General features: G+C 27.5%; 3 protein-coding genes across 8 annotated transcripts; 1 reads left to right on the forward strand and 2 right to left on the reverse strand.

The window, feature by feature from the left end:
- Window positions 1–3,024: 3,024 nt before the first annotated feature.
- On the reverse strand, window positions 3,025–5,886 carry LOC126838141 (40S ribosomal protein S10). Its single transcript, XM_050572303.1, has 5 exons — window positions 5,746–5,886; window positions 5,469–5,613; window positions 5,295–5,408; window positions 3,879–4,061; window positions 3,025–3,139 (listed from the first exon to the last, which is right to left on the reverse strand). Exons 2-5 carry the CDS (start codon window positions 5,610–5,612, stop codon window positions 3,086–3,088), a joined length of 495 nt encoding a protein of 164 aa, XP_050428260.1. The 5' UTR covers window position 5,613; window positions 5,746–5,886; the 3' UTR covers window positions 3,025–3,085.
- A 731-nt stretch (window positions 5,887–6,617) lies between these two features.
- LOC126838136 (pre-piRNA 3'-exonuclease trimmer-like) lies at window positions 6,618–15,860 on the forward strand. 4 transcript variants are annotated; one of them, XM_050572291.1, is made up of 12 exons: window positions 6,620–6,810; window positions 8,194–8,428; window positions 8,907–9,188; window positions 10,380–10,602; window positions 10,666–10,767; window positions 11,711–11,818; window positions 12,936–13,035; window positions 13,694–13,793; window positions 14,525–14,614; window positions 14,683–14,768; window positions 15,567–15,668; window positions 15,746–15,860. In XM_050572291.1, exons 1-12 carry the CDS (start codon window positions 6,680–6,682, stop codon window positions 15,789–15,791), a joined length of 1,605 nt encoding a protein of 534 aa, XP_050428248.1. In that variant the 5' UTR covers window positions 6,620–6,679; the 3' UTR covers window positions 15,792–15,860. The 4 variants fall into 4 exon arrangements, 3 of the variants coding, with proteins under 3 accessions (XP_050428249.1, XP_050428248.1, XP_050428251.1); XM_050572292.1 differs by lacking the exon at window positions 11,711–11,818 and having other exon boundaries at window positions 6,618–6,810; XM_050572294.1 differs by lacking the exons at window positions 15,567–15,668; window positions 15,746–15,860 and having other exon boundaries at window positions 6,621–6,810; window positions 14,525–14,609.
- A 401-nt stretch (window positions 15,861–16,261) lies between these two features.
- Window positions 16,262–19,142, reverse strand: LOC126838139 (uncharacterized). Of its 3 annotated transcripts, none has more exons than XM_050572299.1 (6): window positions 19,047–19,142; window positions 18,633–18,711; window positions 18,374–18,511; window positions 18,184–18,290; window positions 17,642–17,741; window positions 16,262–16,534 (listed from the first exon to the last, which is right to left on the reverse strand). In XM_050572299.1, the coding sequence occupies exons 1-6, from the start codon at window positions 19,125–19,127 to the stop codon at window positions 16,449–16,451; spliced, it is 591 nt and encodes a 196-aa protein (XP_050428256.1). In that variant the 5' UTR covers window positions 19,128–19,142; the 3' UTR covers window positions 16,262–16,448. The 3 variants fall into 3 exon arrangements, with proteins under 3 accessions (XP_050428256.1, XP_050428257.1, XP_050428258.1); XM_050572300.1 differs by lacking the exon at window positions 19,047–19,142 and adding an exon at window positions 18,812–18,953 and having other exon boundaries at window positions 18,633–18,723; XM_050572301.1 differs by lacking the exon at window positions 19,047–19,142 and adding an exon at window positions 18,812–18,944.
- Window positions 19,143–19,999: the final 857 nt, after the last annotated feature.

Genomic DNA, 19,999 nt, shown 5'->3' on the forward strand with positions numbered 1-19,999 from the left:
TTATTCTTTAGAATGAGACTACTCTCTGTCTGAAAGTTCTTATTTTAGTAACATAAGATTTTTCGTCTGTATAATAATAAACCATTTTGTAGGACAAGTTTATTTTTTACCATGGTGATAATGCGCACAACAGCCCTAAAGGCAAAACATGTATATAAGAATATTCCATTTTGTCTGAGGTTCAGAATCGCAAACCTGATGAATTTATAAGGCTTTCCACCAAACACATATTATTAACAATAATAAATATATATATGTATATATAGAAACGGCGGCCATGGACGGTTTTACTAGGTCATTTTGGCTCGCGTATTGATTTGTTATAAAGTGTGTTACTGCTGCTGTGTTCTCGCAATCACACACCGGCGCACCATCACCGTTCTTGTGGACTGGGAAATGGGAATACGCTTTTAAGTATAACATATAATACCACCCAGATAAAAAATGACGTTATTAGATCACGATAGAGGCGTATAGAAGACAAAGGCACGTATTACGGATCCTTATCCGTAATACGTGATTTTCTAATGTGTATATTTTAAAACTTTTGGAAATAAAGATTAAACATTTTCAATTTACATTCATATTAGAACCTATATAAGTGGAGAAATATTTTGTGGTTGATTTAAATTATAGCATTTTTTATTGCATGATTTCATACGTTACATTGTGGTCTTAATAGGTAACTTAAAATATATATTTCAAATAAAACAAAACTTAATATTTAAATACATCCCTATTCTGATTTTTATTATTTTTTTAAATGAAAAAAAACCCGTTCAGAGAATATTGGGGCAGATGTGGTCACAGGCCTATATGAATTATTACAACTTAGAATACAAATATCGGAAAAAGCGCAACCTAATGATAAATAATGTTCTTAATAATGAATTTTTATACTAGAGAGGATACGAATAGGGTTGATTTGCTATCTTTAATAATTGATTGCCGTAGTTACCCATACATCGTAATTAACTATGTAATGAAAATATTTTCAAATACCTGTTGACTAGAGTAACATTTCCCTTTTTTATATTTTTCCTTAATAAAAATAAAGTTTGACTAAAGATATTTGAGAAAACTGTATATGTTATAATTCTAGATCTACCTTGGGTCTAATTTTCAGACCATAAAAAAAGCCTTAAAAAACTTTACCTAAAAAGCGTAAATATTTTAGAGATTGTACATAATACGGTTATTTGTACGAACATATTAGTCAGTAAAAATTGAATTTACGTTTGATAGTCAGGGTAAATTCTTGGTCTGTCATTTTATGTTGTTTATATAATGGTCGACGAATAGTGCCCAGAAAGTCTGTGCTTACTTTACACTAAAATGTAATCAATTTCAACATTTTTTCAATATTCGTATTTACTCTTTATTATAGTAAAACGAACAATTTATTTGCGTAGAAAAAAATGTTGTTTTAATTAAAAAATATTAAGTATCAAAAAAAAAAAAGATTAATCAAAATAAATATAAGACTATACTATTCTAGTATTAGCGCTAACACCAGGGCATGTGTACCATCTGGACGAGGTGGTAAGTGTTGAGAGTTCAGACGGACAAGGGTTGAACTCCACCACTGCGGCAGCGTACGTTTCGCACCGCTCAAGGCCACGGCGGAAAAGAAGGAACACCGAACAACATAAGGGATAATATAAGAGACAGTGAACGCGGTCGCCATCCGGTATTGGCTAGTGAAGTTATAAATAGTCAATTACCGGAGTCGTAAAACAACTTATCATTATAATCAATAATCAACATAGATATTAAATTTTAAATGTTAAAAAAATCTCGTAAAAATGTAAAATATGCATTCATAATTAATATATTATAATATTCATTCAATCATCTAGTTTTTATTAACCACAGTCCACAACCGCATGTGGTGCGCAACGAAAGAAAACACCACCAACGTCCGGTTTGTGTGGCGCAACAACCGCCGCACTACCACCACACTGCATCGTTGTGCACATTCACACAAGAATACACGTGTAGTATAATTTTTTCACTGCAAGTGGCGGGCCGTAAAAACGCCACCACCACACTGCATTGGTGTGCACCCGGCCTAAGAACATATTTTATTCTGATTATTATAAAAATTTGATTGCAATTTGAACGTTATAAATCTGCCGAGGCTAAACAGTGTATCTTACAACACTTGCTATGAGCTAACCCCTTAGAGTTATGGGTAGGTTTTACTTTTCCATAAGGCTGTGTTTACTATTTTACAAAACTTTTACACAGTACGTGTGTTGCTTACATATATTTATTGGTTTACTGGTATTTTCTTAAAAATTGATGTTTGCACTTATAGCCCAAAGCACATTATTTATTTTATTGTACAATCACTTTAAAACAATAATAAAATACTAAGAAAAGTCAAAACATACATTTTTAAATTTCATTAGATAAATAATTTATAAATGTGTTTGCTTTAAATAACTGTTAATAAATAACTTTTGTTGCAAATTAATGCGTGTGATGAGAGAAATCATCGTATATTTAACTCGTTAGTTAAAAAAAGTCTACATGAGAAAATTATAAATCCTATAATATTCATTGATGCCTCAATTTCTTCCAACTTCAGAATGAATATTTTATATCATGGTCAATTTGTTTCTTCCTCTTGCTCAAAAATATTCCTTACTACGTTAGAAAACTCGTAGATTTCAATATTTATTTTGAAAAAAGAGACTTCTAAAAGGGCGCAATGTCTTTCGATTTTTGAAATATTAATTTCTATTGACTATTTGTTGTAATAAGGATTTTAAATTTCCATATTATGGCGATTACACACATCTTTTTTAACGTCATCTGAATTCTAAATAACATGATTTACTTGTCAATAAATTAATTCATAAATATAAATAAACTTTATTATTTATAATTCTGTGTATATTATGCCGGTATTGATGAAGAGTATTGGGATGCATACTTATATTTTATTATTACTTAGCTTTTACATTAATAAGCTGAAGTGATAGGACAAGGAAACATAATATAAAATAAAATACTAAATTTATATTCACATATAAATTTTTATTCTTTTTTTGTTTGTAAATATTAAAAATAATTACATTTATTGAGGTGGAGCCCGACCACGACCAAATCCACCAAATGCGCCTGGTCCTCTCTGAAATTAAAAAAAATTGGTGTAAGTAATGTAGATTTTATTAAGTTAGATAGTATAAATTGTTTAGACAATTCTTCTTTATATATACCAATAACATCAAGCTCCATACAAAATCAAGCACGTTTTTATTTAGTCAATAAAAATCAAAAAAATAATCAATACAATTTTATTTGTTGGCAAATTAACTTTGATATTCTAAATATCAAAGAACTTTATTAGAGTTTGGGAAATTCAGCCATCTAGTTTTTGTTAGAAGTGTCCATAAATACAATGTCTTTTATTTCAAGCTTTTTGTTTCATATGAAATAATTCAGAACGAAGTCAAATTAAACCTATACTTTTTGAGGTTTTAATTTTACATTTTTTATGTAGATTACAAAACAACGTTAAAAATGTTAAGTAACTAAAAAAATAATGAAAACTGTTTTAATCACTATCTCATTTTTGTTTAAATATGATAGAATTTCAAAATTAAATGTTGTAATGATGAATAAAAATATTGAAAAACAAAAGAAATTTTTAAGAAGATTAGAAATAACAAAGTAGCCAACTACAGCATACATAATACATCAAATTTCGAGACAATTAATTTTAAAGAAAAGAAGAAAAGAAAAGAGAAGTTTTAAACAATTATATTTGATAGTTTTTTTTTTACTATATTATCAGTTTTACAGAGCCCTCCATTATTGCTAAACAACATCAGTATAGTTATATAATTAATAATAAAAATGATGCTTACAAAGTCCAATTCAGCAGTACCAGCTCCAACTTCTGCTTTTTTATCAGTACCAGGAGCACCTGGTGCACGTCTGTAAGTAGCTCTATCTTCACCAGACCTACCACCCTCAGGTCTAGCTCCTGGTACAGCTCTTGGGCCTCGAGGATCTTGTCTGGCTTGCCTCTTCAATGTAGCGGGAACAATCTAAAATAAAACATAAATGTAATACTTATATAATATAAGAGTGCCATTTTTTATTTAATTTCTACAATATTTTGTTATTTGTAATTTTAGCTCCAATGTAGAGCTGAACAGACATTTTTTAAATAATATTATGAATTGCATGGGTCTTAAAATATTGAGTACACAGTAGAAACACATTATTGTATAAAACAGTAAATGCTTAGTTCTTAATTTATTCTCATTTCAAATTATAATAGATATATTATTATAACTAAAATGTAATGAATTTTTTAAACATAACTGAGCAGAGAAAAAAATCTTACTTTCAAATTAAAAATGGTGATCTTTTAAAGATTTTAATGATATATGGTGAAAAAAAGTTATGTTGTAAACTAAGTTTTATTAAGTATGTAGGCAAGCTTACATTAATTATAACGGTATTAATTTTCAATTTACCATTTTCATAACTTAAATATTTTATAAGTTTTTAATTGTTGGTTTCGCTACAAATGTACAAATAATTTAAAAGACAAGAATAAAAAAGTGTTATGGCGTACAATAGTGTCACATAGTAACTATAACATAAGCAAACAAGTACTACAATTTAGATTAAGATGTACAATTCAAATTAATCAAAGTTTTTTTTAGTGAAGTAGATGAATTAATCTAAAAAAGTATTAGCTTGATTATAAATATTATAGATAGCCCACCGAGACAATTTTTAGTTCTGCACTTTGACGCGGGACGGGCGCTAGTAGTATCGTATTCAACGAAAAGTATACTATTAGCGCCTATCCCGTGTCGACATCCAGAACTAAAATTTGTCTCGGTGGGCTATCTATAATATTTATAACCAATGGTATTAAGTATTATAAGATAACAAAATAGGATTAATTTCAGAAAATATGCAGTCTTATATAAACCATACACTATTCTAATATTTATAAAAATATTATCGAAAATAGTAAATTAATAATATACTAATATTTATTGTTAAAACTGAATGCACATAATGTAAATGTTTTAGTTGCTTTAAACTTTTAAAATCGAGTTCTTATTCAAAATAAAAAACTATCATACATTTGATTATGTACAGATTATATCGAATTTGTCAATATAGCATTTTGAATATAAGAGTTTTATAGACTAGTCAATACGGAAATATTAACAAAACCCAAAAAAATAACAGAGTAATACAAATACCTATCCTAATAAAAACATAGATAATAAATCTGTAATGTAAATACTAATTACCTCTGTTGGTAAATGAAGGTAATCTCTTAGATATTGTATGCCTTCATTGGTCAAATACCAATAATAATGTCGCCACGCAAATTGTTCCTTAACATAATCTCTAGATTTTAAACTCTAAAAAATAATTAAGACATATAAGTATTGAATGTTAACACACAATAGTAAACTTCTAACCTGCATAGCTTTGATGACTTGTAAATTAGGGATACCTTCCAAATCTGGATGGACGGGCTTATGGAAGTCCTTTTCGGCCACCATAACACCCTCTTTGAATAAGTATTCATATATAGCTCTGCGGTTCTTTTTTGGCATCAACATCCTGTCAAATAAATTTTATTTTATTTTATTCGGATTCGTAAAAATTTTAAACTCATATAATACCAAAAAGAGTATACAATTAATGTTAAGTGATTTTTATTAGAAATGATTAGTTGATTCAAAATCTACTTACTTGGATGTTTTTGGATAAAAATTCTAAGACAAGAAAAAGTAACGCTATAATAATTACAAGTTAACAGAAAAAAGAAGGTTGAAATGCAGGCTGGCGCTACAGCTAACGTTATCAACACATAACCACAAAATGATTTATGTAAACATAAACGGTACACATGAACATGGTATAAAAATAATAATTGATAAGGAATATCTTAAGTAACAAGCTAGGTAGCAGCAGCTGCTACGCTGGATAAACCAAAGATAATAATTATTATCCAAGGGGATAAACAAGAACCCTGTTTAACAATAATAATAATTTTTGAATTATATATTACATGCGATCATAGATATATATAATAAACTAGATTGCTAACTGTACATGCCACCAATAGAGAAGACTGAAGCAGCCACTTTCCGCCATCTTGGTAGGAATTAGAACCTTATCACGCGAGAATAATATATGTTTATAACAATCACATATTTATATATATATAATATTGATATAATAATATATACAGATATATATTATATGCATTGATAACACACATAAATCCCCCCTCACGATGTAGAGATGTATCTTCTCTACATCGTGTCCCACCTGAACGGCGGAACGTTGGTTTCAATTCGTATCGCCAGTTGGCAATCCGGGTTTATTATCATAGACATATAATACAAATTATATGTCTATATTTATTATATATATCTGTGCATGCGATTCAATTTTTCTTTTTGATAAAAACAGTAAACAGAATAATAATAAATATGATTATTCAAAATTCAAAATACTAACGAATGTACAAACATTATATATAAGTTATAAATTAATATAATAAATATAATACAAAATACTTGTTACTTTATAATTCGTCTACACTATTAAATTTTATTAGCTATTAGCTATAGTTTCTTAATTAATAATATTAAGTTTAAGTGATTTTATAAATTACAATATGAGTGAGATAACTTCAGAAAATTTTTTTTCTGAATTGCCTATTATTGAAACCAAATTAAAAGATTCAGCATTTGTATGTTTTGATTTAGAATTCTCTAAATTGAACGACGAAAAGCATGCTCCATTCACGTAAAGAAATATTTATTTTATGTTTAAATAATTATTTTATAAGTCTACTTATTTTACTAGCCAAATAATAGACTTTCGTTGAAGTTTTAATTTTAATCTTATACTTAAAGATACTAGCGGTTATATAGTCATTATCATAATAGTCTTGTATTCATCATATTTTTAATTATAATACTACTTATGTATAAAAAAACAATCTTATGTATTGCTAAGAGTATTTAAAAAATATTTATTTAACAACTATAGTACGACATGGAGTCTTTATCAGGTTACTGGTTACATTATTAATAAAAATAAAACTATTTTTAAAAAGAGCCAGTTAAGTGATTTTGGACATGTGAGGAAGGTCACCGACTTATATTATGTATTATCAAAACTGAAAGTGATTTTATACATTTTATTTAAGAACTTTGATGTGAATCTGTAATGGTAGAAATAAAAATATTGATAAAAACATTGTACCTAATGACAATAATGTACTTAAAAATGTATTTTTAGTATTAGGGTGAATATGGTTATGGTTGATTGTCTGCCTTTAATAATTTATTTCCATAGTTACTCATATATTGGAGTTATCAATAAAATGAAAATATTTTCAAAACCGGTTAACTCACACATAGCAACCTAGAAATTGACTAAGGTCAGTGTAATTTATCCCCATTTTTGGATTTTCCTTAATAAAAAAAAAGTTAGAATACAGATTTTTGAGAAAATTATATATGCAGTAGCCCGATTCTAGATCTTCCTTTGGTTTAAATTTCAGACCCTCAACCCTAAAACTTTACATAAAAAAAACAAAATAGAAAAAAACGTATTCATGAAAAAATTGGTTCAATCGTTTTACTAGACACAAAAATAAAATTAAACCACATTATTGTATGAACAATACCTTGTTAGCTTCACATCAAAGCTAAAAATTAAAATGAATAATAACAAAACATATTCTGTTTAATTATAGTAGAATCAAAATAAAGTATGATTATTTTAAAAAATGTGTAAAATATTGTAATGTCACATTATCAAACATTTTTAAAATATCATTATTTTAAATATAAGTTTGTATTTTTTGTTTTTCATCATGTAACCTGTTGATGAGCTAGTTCAGAAACTAGTTGAAACCAAAATCAAAATTTATAAATACTCTCAATATTATTATTTCATGTTGTACGATTTAAGATCAGTTTTTGTATAATAATATAAAAATATTAAATTGTTATAAATAAAGTTTAAATTATATTCACCATATATTACTATTAATTCATATTTAAACTTTGAGATAGTCAAAAGAATTTTGCACCTTAGACAACTGCCTATGTTGCCTACCCATAAATCAGCTGCTGATTCATAATTATGTTTACAATTGATTTGTTCTTTTTGTTATAGATTTTTTGACACCCTTGAAGAACGATATCATAAATTACATTTAAAAGTATCTGATATTACTTGTATACAACTCGGGCTATCTTTTTTTGTATATGATGCACACGATAAAGTATTTCAAGTCAGCTCTTATTCATTCTACACATTCCCTAAAACTTATTTAAAATATGATGGTATAATCAAGTTCCAAACATCATGTGTTGAATTCTTATGCAAGCATAACTTTAATTTTAATAAGGTTAGTATTTAGGAATTTCAACTCATTTTTATACTTATTCCTGGCTTTCTTACAATTACAATTTAATCTCAAACTTAGTTTCTCTCATATTTAACTATTTTTTATTACTCAAAATGTTATATTTATTTAAAAACTGAAATTTAAATAATAAACATTAGTCATTTCATTTATAAAGAATTAAGGCCGTCCTTTAATGTTGTAATTAAGGATAAAATAATGTAAAATCACATTAAAAAAAACATATATTGTATATAATACACACCCTGCACCCATTATAACTGAGCTGGACCTACACATGGAAAGCTAAAAAAGGAATGTTTTGAACTCATAATGTGCAACATTAATACGAAGACAGATTAATTTGTTTAACATTTAATTCAAAATACTCCATAATTTTAATCTAAATTATTTTATTTAAAAAAATTATATTAGTCCCAAATAATTTATGGCTTTTAAATAATTTATAATTTTTTTATAGTTATTTAACAATGGTATATCCTACTTGACTGACGAACAAGAAAACCAAATGAAGTTGGAAATGGCAGATGATTCGTTTTCAGACAGTTATTTAAAAAAATCAAAATATCGTATAATTAATGAAGAAATGTGTCATCAATTAAAAATTGTTACTGAATGGTATGAAAATGCAATTGATGGAGATAATATATCAGTAAAGAAATTGAAAAGCAATGATCCAGTTTTTACATATTTACTCCAATACCATATCATGAACAAATGTGAACATGTGTGCTTACAAGAGGTAACTTATAACATTATGAACCGGGCTTGGGGCTTTGAGCACTTTAAATCATTAAAATAAGCAAAAAATAGTAACCCTCCTAACACAAAAAACAAAGAGAACAATTTTACTACATCAAAAACTCAAGTTTTTTTCTTATATTATTGTATGTGATATGTGTGTCTATGTTAAGTATATTTATTATTTTTCTAAGACTACAAAAACCATTAACATAAAATGAAGTGTTCAATTAAATGAAAAATGTTTAATTTTAAACAAATTAAAAATAGCTACAGAATGTAACTTCAGATACACGGATATCTGTACACGGGTAATGAGTTATAGTTAGTTTTTCCATAATGCAGCATTAATACAACTTGGAATATTAAACATGCATTTATTTTTGCTGGTATATATTTATTAAATCTAAAAACATTTCCATGTTTCAATGTTTTTCGGTGCAGCAAAGAGAACATGTGATTGTTTTTATTGCCTCATAATCTGCTGGGACTGACGTCACAAGTAGATAACATAAGCAAAACAAATACGAGTTGAAATCATTTTTTAGTTTAAGTTCTATTGCATACGCACACTGAGAAAAAAATCTTATAGCAAAACAGATTTTATTGCAGTATCAAAACTAAAATTTGTCTTTATTTACCTTTAGGAAGGGGTATAAACTCTGGAACTTCCCCTTGTATAGAATTAGGAATTTAATTTTCTAGTTTATTTCAATTCTCCCTCTCTCTTTCTTACGTTTAACGTTCGTTATTCCCACCAATTGGGGCTTAGACGGTTTAGATTTGGCATTTTTGGGCTTATAGCTGACTGCCACCCTAACACTACCAAACACGTTGGCCCCAGAGAGAGGTGCAGGTGGCTTTTACTTCCCCCCCAGACAGTTGCCTGCCCGGAGGAACAAACCCCCAGTGGCTTAGATTCGAACCAGCGACTGTGTGTTGATACACTGCCGCCTTATCTCACTCAACCACACACCTGCCTTATAGTTTATTTCAATTAAAATTGCCAATTTCATTTATAAAATATACATACACTTGTTAGGTTAGGTTAGTTATATTATGTAAAATATTATAAAGAAGTGTACCTTACTAGTTACTACCCAGTAATTATGTTTAAGAATAATTAATAATTTATATTACTTATTATATTTTTCTAAATTAAGTTACTAATTTTATTTTATTATTATTTAAGGATCTTCATACTATTAATATAATAAAAATAACCAGTAAAGATGAAAAGTCCAACACATTAAATGCTAAAAACAATGAAGCCTCTAAACAAATATTATTTAAAAAAATGTTAGGTATCAAACATTTATTAAATTTACTATCAGAAACAAAAAAACCATTAGTTGGTCATAATTGTGCTATGGATATATTAATATTGTGCAACCAATTTTATAATCCATTACCTGGTAAGTTTGAATTTTGTGTTATTACATTTTTTAAATACATTTTTGTTTTACAATTTTTTTTAGATACCTTCAAAGAATATAAATCTTTTCTTTCTAACAAATTTGGACCAATTTATGACACAAAGCTTATGTGCAAAACATTTAGAAAGTTATTGCCAAAAAACGGTTAGTAAACATATTTAAAACTATATTAACTCATTACGAGTGCAAAAACTGAGTATACAATTTAGCATAGATCAGGATATAGACCCAGCTTTACTAGACTGTTACTAGACTGTTAAGCTATCTGAGATCATTTTTCTAAATTGTGTTTCTGCACCATTTGAAGAAGCCTAGTTAAAGTAACATATTATATAAAAATTACTTTTTGATTAATTTTAATATGTTTCAGAATTTCAGTATGCACAATATTTATTAATTACATGTTTCTTTAAAAATAAAAATGAAATTAAGAAACATTTTAAAGCTATTGGGTACCGGCCAATTTTTCCGTCAAAAACTACCCATTTAACTTTAATTGGTCCGATCATTGTATTGAAGTGATAGACTTTTGAAAACAGATTTAAATTCGGCATGAAGTATACTTGAGATTGGTCGAAGTATTTTTTCAGTTTTTAATTTTAACCCTTTCCAAATTTGTAATTATATATAATGTTCAAACGTGTTTTATACATGGTAGGAATAAGATATCAAAAAAGTACTTTAACCGATCTCATGTGGATTTCATGAAAAATTCAAATCTGTTTTTGGATTACTTATCGAATACTGGTTCAGCCTAGGCGATGGAACAAAAAATGTATATTATCTTAACTAAAATGGCTTTTACTCATAGAAAAAATTATTTAAATTAAAAATAAGACCATGAAGCTTATACAAACTAACCGATAAATTAATTGACATGATTGAAATTTATTAAAACCACTTTTTCTTAAATATTGCCTATACAAAACTCCTTAAAAATTAGCCGGTACCCAATAGCCTTAATACATTGTATATTTTAGGAACTTGAAGGTTTGATTGATATGTTTCGTAATAGACATTTAATGTTTTTTTTATACTATGTGAATTAATAAAGCTTTATTTAAAAAATGTTCTCAATTTATTTTAGTTAACTGGGATGGAAGTTCTCTTTCTGAGATTTATACATTTTTAAAAGATGGAGATGCAAAAATATACTCCGATGCACTTTTTATCCAACCATCTATTGTTGAAGAGAGTAAGTCTCATGTATAAAAGACAGGATAGGATTAAACTTAAACTATCAAAAATGCTGTTTAAAGTAAAATTATTTCTTATACAAATAACAAAAAACATAAGCCGGTACAGTAAGGTTGGGGCATAATGGGGACGACAAAGTCACAGGTCTACAGAAATTACAACTGAAAGTGATACAATCACTTTTAAAAAAACGCTTTAATGCGAATCAGTGGATAGTAGGTTCAAACCTGTATAGTCCAAACCAAGCAAGTATAAACTAGCACAGTAAGTGAGTAGTAGTAGTAGTAGTAGTAGTAGTAATAGTAGTAGTAGATGAGTAATTAGGTCAAAGAAGTCCAGTGTTCACAGATAAAAATACAACTATTGATAAAAGCATTGTACTACTGACAATAAAGTGCTTAATAATTAATTTTTAGTGTAAGGGTTGATGGTCTCTTTATAAATATGTATTGCCATAGTTACCCATACATCATAATTAAGAATAAAATGAAAATATTTTCATTTCCTTTTGACAGTTGATTCACTCAAACATGCAACCTGAAAATTGACTACAGCCAAAGTGTAATTTTCCCCTGTTTTTCTCTAAAAAAAAAAAAGTTTGACTGCAGTTTTAGATCTACTCTCAGTCTAATTTTCAGAGCTAAAACACTAAAACTTCACCTAAAAAAACGAAATAAAGAAAAAGATATTTCACCCCTTCTAGGGGGAAGAGTTTATGATATTTGTTTGGGTTGTCAACATTTATCGGTAGTACTATATCCTAAAAATATTCTATACAAATTTGGAATTGATACGACTATTTATAAAAATGTTACAGAGCATTGTAATTTTAAGTTGAAAAATATATACATTTTTTGGGTGTTTTTTACAATTTTTAGAGGTAGGAGTGAATTTTTTTTAATTTTTGGTTGAATAAAGTACCTTACAGTCATAATTTCTGGTCTTTAAAGTTGCTACTCAAAGAAATCGGTTCAGTGGCTAAGAACAGATTCAACTTTATTCTTGAATTATTTTTATATTGTTTTTTCCAACACATGCTTTGCTATCGTATTTTAATACAAAAACTTTATTATAATTTATACTTAAATGTTTTATTTTGTAAACTTATGTTATAGGAAATGAAATGAAATTGCATCATGCAGGTTGGGATGCATATTACACTGGATATTGTTTTGTCAAAATCATTCATATTACTAAAAATTTTTCTAGTAAAACGTGAGTTATTAATTTTTTATCATTTTTACATCCAAAAAAAAGTATAGATAAAACTTTCAATGTTTATTATATTTTTTCTTATAAAATTATAATAATAAAAAGGTTTTTATGATATTTTGCTTTTTATATTAAAAGTCTTGAATTACATTAACTTCAAAACAGAACAAACATTGATGGCACTTTAAATGTCACAGTAAATTTGTAGTCAACAACTGTTGCAGGGTTCTGATATAGAAATGTTATTTGTATATTTTTTGTGTATGAACTGCTATTTTACACTGCACCATATTCAATCAATTCATTTTTAATGTGTAAAGTTTTTTTTCTAAATGCATCTACTTAAAAAATATTGAATATTTTAAGTTTTTAGAATTAATGATGATACAACATAGGCTGCATAACTGGCGCTGTTTTTGTAAGTTAATTAATATTACCTCCTGACACTTTTTTTTACAATTTTACCTACTTATACTTACTATTATACTTATTATTAAGTATAATTTATCTACAACTTAAAACATATATTGGACTGAACAAATTATTCGTTCTACTACATTTACAAACTTGAGAATTTTTAGTGTAAAAATCAAAAATTAAAAACAAATTTTGGTTATTTCATCATCATTTTAATAATCATGTAATAATTTTTGAATTTCAGGGAAAATGTTAATCGAAGATACACTCTAACTGAACTTTTAAAATCCGTAGATTTACTAAAAAACAAAATGTTCACTAGCAGGTTATTAACAAATTGCATTGTAAGTACAATATAATATTGAGCAGATGCAGGTGCAGACTCGCAAAGAAAGACATGACATGAATATCTTAAATTTAGTATGAAATATAAAATCTATTTTTTTTTTAAACTTATAAACCAAACTTTTTAACTTCCAAAAATGTAATAATCACTATAATATACTTTTAATGATATTGGTGTAAAAATATTGGGACAACAAACATTTTTAAATCACAATTAAAACAAAAACGAATAATATATTTAATACAATATAATAATTTATTAAAAATAAAAAATAAAAAAAAACATGATGGTGGGGCGTGTTCCTTGTCAATTTGTGAAATTGTTTAGTTATAATCACTATTCAAATTATCTATTATAAATTTATAATCACTGTCTATTGACTTTTGTTTTCTCCCTTGGAGGTTTTGGTACATGAGGTCCTTAGAAATCTCACTATCTCCAATTTCGGTTTAGTTTGGTGTTGAAAAAGTGTGAAACAAAGTAGGCCTTTGTTTGTCTATTATATCTAAAATACAATGCGCACTGAGTTTATCATAAGGCTTTATGTTTACAAATACTAATAGAATAAGTAATGCAAATTGTTATTACTTATTTACACTCTAGGACAAAGAATACTAGAATTTTTCCCTACCAGTACGCGCCTGATTTTTTTTCAAAACTATGTTTATTGATGGTTTTGTGTTAGGCATATAATTGTAACAGTAATATTAATGGATTGTTTTCTAATAGGATTTAGAAGCTGATGATAATAATGTCTTACCGGAATGTCTAATAATTAAATCAAAAGGGTTATTTCCGAAATCGTTAAAATTGAGTAAAGTAATAATATTAAATTTAATTAATATTTTAACCAATTTTTATTTTTATTGCATTTTTTTTATTTTTAGTTGAAAATTGATATGCATCAAATAATATGTAACTATGATATGAGATTGATTTCAAATTCTGCAGTACTTATAGGCTTACCTGTCATGTGAGTTTATTTTGTTGAATTATTTATTATGTAAATACAAATAATGACTAGTATTTATATACTATATGCTACAGGGTAAAAATTCCATATTTTTTTTTGTAACTTTTTTTTAAACAATTAAGTTTTTTTTATAACTTATGAACTTATGAAATTGAAATTACATTCTACATATTTTTAATACTTAATAAATCAAGTCAGCTTATAATAAAAAAACTACTAATCAGTAACCAGTTTTGCTCTATTATTTATGGGTTTTTAGTATTTTTAAGTATTAGCTGGAGATTAAGTCCTGTTGTGTACTATAAAATATAGTACTTGCTGCACCATTCATACCACCGTATCACATTAAAAACTTAATTTTATTCTTTTTTTAACATTTGTGTATCTCCTATCCAATTTGGGTTCAGACGGTTTATTGGATTTACAGCTGTTTACCAGCAGCCTAACACAAAATAAGTATGGCCATAATGAAAGAACAAACTGCCAGTGGCCAAAATTCAAACCACCCACTGTGCGTTATTACACTGCCACCTTATCTCACCAAGTCACGCGAATGCCTCTACATTTAAAATCTTAGTATCTTTAAAACATTTATTAAGCTGGTTATTAACTATTCATTTTTATTTTACCAGATGATTCTTAATTTTATAAGTATCCAAAATATTTCATACAAATTTCAAAAGTTGCACTAAAAAATATATGTATGAAATTATAATTATTTCCAGAGAAAATTAGTCTTATCCTAATTAATCAACTTGTATTTAAATAAAATTAAGTCTTTGAATTTTTTTTATACAGAAATAATAGAATTATAAGCGAAATCAAATCTAAGTACACAGTTGAAAAATATTCCAAGTACAAAGACAAAAAGAAAAAACAATATTTAAGTTTAAGTATAATGTAAGTGCTGTATAAAAGACTATTATAAATATAATTGATTTAATATGATTAATATAATATATGTTATTCCTTTATAGAACTTTATCATGTGTGGCCATTGCGTTATTTTGCTTGAGAAAATAGAATGTTTAGTTCAAAATGATTATATAAGCATAATATAAAATTATTAAGCATAACTTTTTTAATAAAACAGTTTATCGTATAATAGATATTTTTTTATTTTATTTCATCCCTCACTATTTTGATATTGCTTAGATTACATATGGTATACATAATTAAACATTTTTATGGTTATGATAAACAACACTTAGCTTGGTCAAACATAGAGGTTGATGTGTATACCCTGTCCGTCAAGAAAACATGCCAGGTTTGCACACGAAGACTGACGACCAAGCAACCTAGCTGAGGATAGGCTGGCAGGCGGGGCGGTCACTGGGGAAACGCTAAACACACAGGGTGCAGCGCGGGGGATGCGCAGAATGGCCAATTTTTGTCGGATCGCGGCATGGTCTCTCAGCAGACAGGGTAGTTTTTTCATTCTTATTTTCTTAAAGAGAGTATTTTTTTACATAATGTTTAAGAACACGAGAAAATATAAGTTGGGTTTAGACCTAATTTATATATTTTTTAATGTATTAATAATTTAAGTAATAATCTAGTTATAATTTTCAAAGTATTTAATCACGTTATTTCACTATTATTTGTTATCTAACAAAATGTAGGTACAATTTAAATTTATTATATTGTCAATTATTTGTAAATATATAAATATTTTCTTCTTCATCCACAACCTCCACCTGAACACCGACTTCGTCTGGGTGGTCTGTAGTTTGAACCATGGCCGGACCCCATTAATGGGTTATAGTCTAAAAAAAAAACATACACATATATATAAATACTATTTTATAAAGAAATTAACCTATTAACACCCGGTGGTCCCTTTTGGGACTCGAAAATTTAAAAAAAATAGTTACAGGCGTTAATAGGTTAAAGAACACAAAATGTAAATAATAATAAAATGTTTAATATCAATAAATATTAAATATACATAACATAATACATATTGATATACGTGTTGTGTGAAATGCATATACAAACCTTAAATTTATTTCAAAATTTCAATTTCTAATACTCTCTACCCACAATAAGTAAAAGGATGGAAGGTTGAGATAGATAACCACTGTTTAGGGTTTAGTAGTCGGTGAAATAGTAGATTCTTTTGACTATGTTCAACACTAATCAACTGTACCAGGCTACTTAATTAAAAAGCAATTATGTATACAAAATTTAAAGTTTGGTAACTTGTATGTTGACATATAATATAGGTTAGTTTTTACAATAATTCTATAATTTCACTGAACTGATTTATGTGCACGTCAAAACATTCATACATTTTATTTAGATACATAACCTTACAGTCTTTTTATATTTTACATTGCATTACATTTTAGTTTTAATTTAAATAAGTTTAATAAACTAAAATCAATATTACATCCCATTTTTAAATTATTCCATGTAGGTATATGAAAACAGCTGAGTAAAAATAATCTGAAATAAAGATGGTGTAGCTATATAAAATAGGGAAACAACTTACAGTGACTAGTTAATTTTTTCCAATAGGTTTAATTTATTAAACCCTCATCTCTAAGTGGTCAATATTAAGCTATAACCTAGGTGTTAAGTTGATTTCATAATATCAAATCAAATCACTTTTCAAAGGGAATAATAATTTCCTCGGGATACTCCACTAATAATATGTTTATATATTGTAAATAAGTACATGTAAAATTATTTTATTATGAATTGTACTTTTTGTTGAAAACAAACAGACTTCTAGGTTTGGTAGCTTTGCTATCAAAACTTAACTTTTTCCAAACAAATATAGTTCCGACTATCAAATACTGCAACTGAATGTCACAAACTGCCAATTTATTTTGTCTCAACTTTCTATCTAATACAATATAATCTTTTACCTGGCTTATAAGGTTTTGATTTTCCAGAATCGTTTAAAGTATATCCAGCTGCAGTGTTATTTAACTTTGCTTGCTTTTCAACAAGAAGTTTTTGCTCTTTCTAAAAAAATAAAACATTTACATTTATACTGTTATAATAAAAAGCTGGACAAATAAGAAAAAGCGTATTTAGTAAATATAAACTATTTTATTAACTAAATAATTCTGTTCTTCTCTTCACAGTCACAATTATGTTCCAATATGTTTTTTTTTAATTTCAACCTCAAAACTTTTCTTCATGTGCTCCTCAAATATAATAATGATTAAATTTATAAAAATAATACCAGACTATCTATTTAAACATGTTGACTATAAAAGCATTCCCAGCATGATTAGTGGGTTGCTAACTATCTTATTATATAGGCTCATATTTTAACTACCTATGTTCCAATATAATTTTTAAACTTATAAACCTCTGACAATATGATGTTTAAATTAAAGGAAAACAATATTAAAATATTGCAAAATAAGTTTGCAAAAATACAAAATATTAAATTACTTACTTCTTTTTGTTTTTCTAATGCAATTTTTGCCTTGTTTTCATAATCCTCTTGAAATTTAGCTCTAGCTTTTTGTAATTCTTCTTGCTTTTGTTTATATAAATCAGGATCTACAATTAATATATGATAAAATGTTAATACAATAGTAGACAATACACTAATAGTTGGCTAATTTGTGCTTCTAATCTAATACTTTTCTTTAATTCTGCTTCATATGATGTTTCCCTTCTTTGCAGTGACCATTTTTCATAATAAGGCCATAACTTGGTCACAATATATGCAAATAGAGCAATGAACCCTAATATGTACCATCCTTGGTTTTCAATAAATCCTAAAACAATATTTTAGAATTAAATTATAAGTTTTTTTATAAGACGTAAGAATAACACGTTGGCCTTGTATAATACATTATTTAGTTAAATTGTTTCGAATATTTATAAAAATAAAATTACCCAAAACACTCTCAAACATCGTTGGCGCTTCTTCCTCTGCAAAAATAGTTTCCTCGTCAATTTCCATTTTGATTGAAACCTAAATAATATACTTTAAAAATAATGAAATTTATTTTATAAAACACTTCTATCAACTGAAAGTAATAAATATATTATGATTCAAATCCGTGACCACTCACCACAGACCTGACACCTGTACTCCTACTTTGAAAACTTGTATTATGACTATTGGTGGATAAATATTATTAATAATAATATATATGTAAAAATGTACATATTAAATTTGATAATGTTATCACAGAAATCAGAATAACCAGAAGGGAAGCCTAGGCCGAGACTGATAAGGGTCCGACATTTTGTTTCTGAGAATTACATTATGGTCTAATACACCGTATAAGACCGTGGATTACCTACAATTATCATGCTTTTTCCTGGAATTATAGTAAGGCTCCCAGCCGCAAACATAATATGACGTCGGCCTTTTTCAGCGGCCATAGATTAAATATATATGTACATATGTATTTAATCTATGACCCGTCTGGACTCGTCCAGTTCATCTTGACACTTCGTGACGTCACACATCGGAACAGATCAGGGGTTCGAAACGTATGGTCGGACGTCAGTGTACCAGTATTAGGGAAATATGAAACCACGGTCCACTTTTGAGTGATACTGACTTATATTGGTCCACAGATATATATAATAAACTAGATTGCTAACTAGCAATAAGAATTGAAGCTGACGGTCCGCCATTCTGGTGGGATTTATGTGTTTTATCAATGCATATAATATATATCCATAGATATTATTATTATATATTTAATTATATCAATATTATATACATATGTAATTGTTATAAACATATTATTCTCGCGTGATAAGGTTCTAATTCCCACCGAAATGGCGGAAAGTGGCTGCTTCAATCTTCTCTATTGGTGGCATGTACAGTTAGCAATCTAGTATATTATATATAACTATGAATTGGTCATTGTCATGGCTGTAGATAGACTGGTTGCGTATCGGCCTATACCTCGCAATGTTCTATCTGCGGCCACAAGAGTGTTCTTTTCTAAAAAGTGAGTGACTGTTAGCGCTCCTTGTGGAAAAATCGTGGAACTTATTATTTTTCACTGAGGATCTCATTCAATCAAGGTTTATAGATAATATTATTATCTATAAACCTTGATATTAACCACGATTAAAGATAATATCTTTAATATCTATAACCGTGATCGTGATATCGTGATCGTGATCACTCACGTTTATGATAACAACCGATTTATCAGCACTGATAACCGGATTGATATCATATAAGCGGCTGAATATAACATAGATCCTCAGAGAAAAATAATAAGTTCCACGATTTT

Source organism: Adelges cooleyi, unplaced genomic scaffold (assembly GCF_023614345.1).
Source record: "Adelges cooleyi isolate 19-005CV unplaced genomic scaffold, UGA_ACOO_1.1 ACOO_flye_CR_arks_rails_tigmint_CR_PRNA_30, whole genome shotgun sequence".
Classification (NCBI taxonomy): domain Eukaryota; kingdom Metazoa; phylum Arthropoda; class Insecta; order Hemiptera; family Adelgidae; genus Adelges; species Adelges cooleyi.

Coding starts and splice junctions, on each gene's coding strand:
- LOC126838141 (XM_050572303.1), bottom strand. CDS start 5,612: ATGTTGATGCCAAAAAAGAACCGCAGAGCTATATATGAATACTTATTC. Junction 4,062..5,294: donor ACCTTCATTTACCAACAGAG/GTAATTAGTATT, acceptor GTTTTATTTTAG/ATTGTTCCCGCTACATTGAA. Junction 3,140..3,878: donor GTACTGCTGAATTGGACTTT/GTAAGCATCATT, acceptor TTTTAATTTCAG/AGAGGACCAGGCGCATTTGG.
- LOC126838139 (XM_050572299.1), bottom strand. CDS start 19,127: ATGGCCGCTGAAAAAGGCCGACGTCATATTATGTTTGCGGCTGGGAGC. Junction 17,742..18,183: donor CATTAGAAAAACAAAAAGAA/GTAAGTAATTTA, acceptor TTATTTTTTTAG/AAAGAGCAAAAACTTCTTGT. Junction 16,535..17,641: donor ATCAAAACCTTATAAGCCAG/GTAAAAGATTAT, acceptor TTTTTTTTTTAG/ACTATAACCCATTAATGGGG.
- LOC126838136 (XM_050572291.1), top strand. CDS start 6,680: ATGAGTGAGATAACTTCAGAAAATTTTTTTTCTGAATTGCCTATTATT. Junction 9,189..10,379: donor AACATGTGTGCTTACAAGAG/GTAACTTATAAC, acceptor TTATTATTTAAG/GATCTTCATACTATTAATAT. Junction 14,769..15,566: donor CTTATAGGCTTACCTGTCAT/GTGAGTTTATTT, acceptor TTTTTTATACAG/AAATAATAGAATTATAAGCG.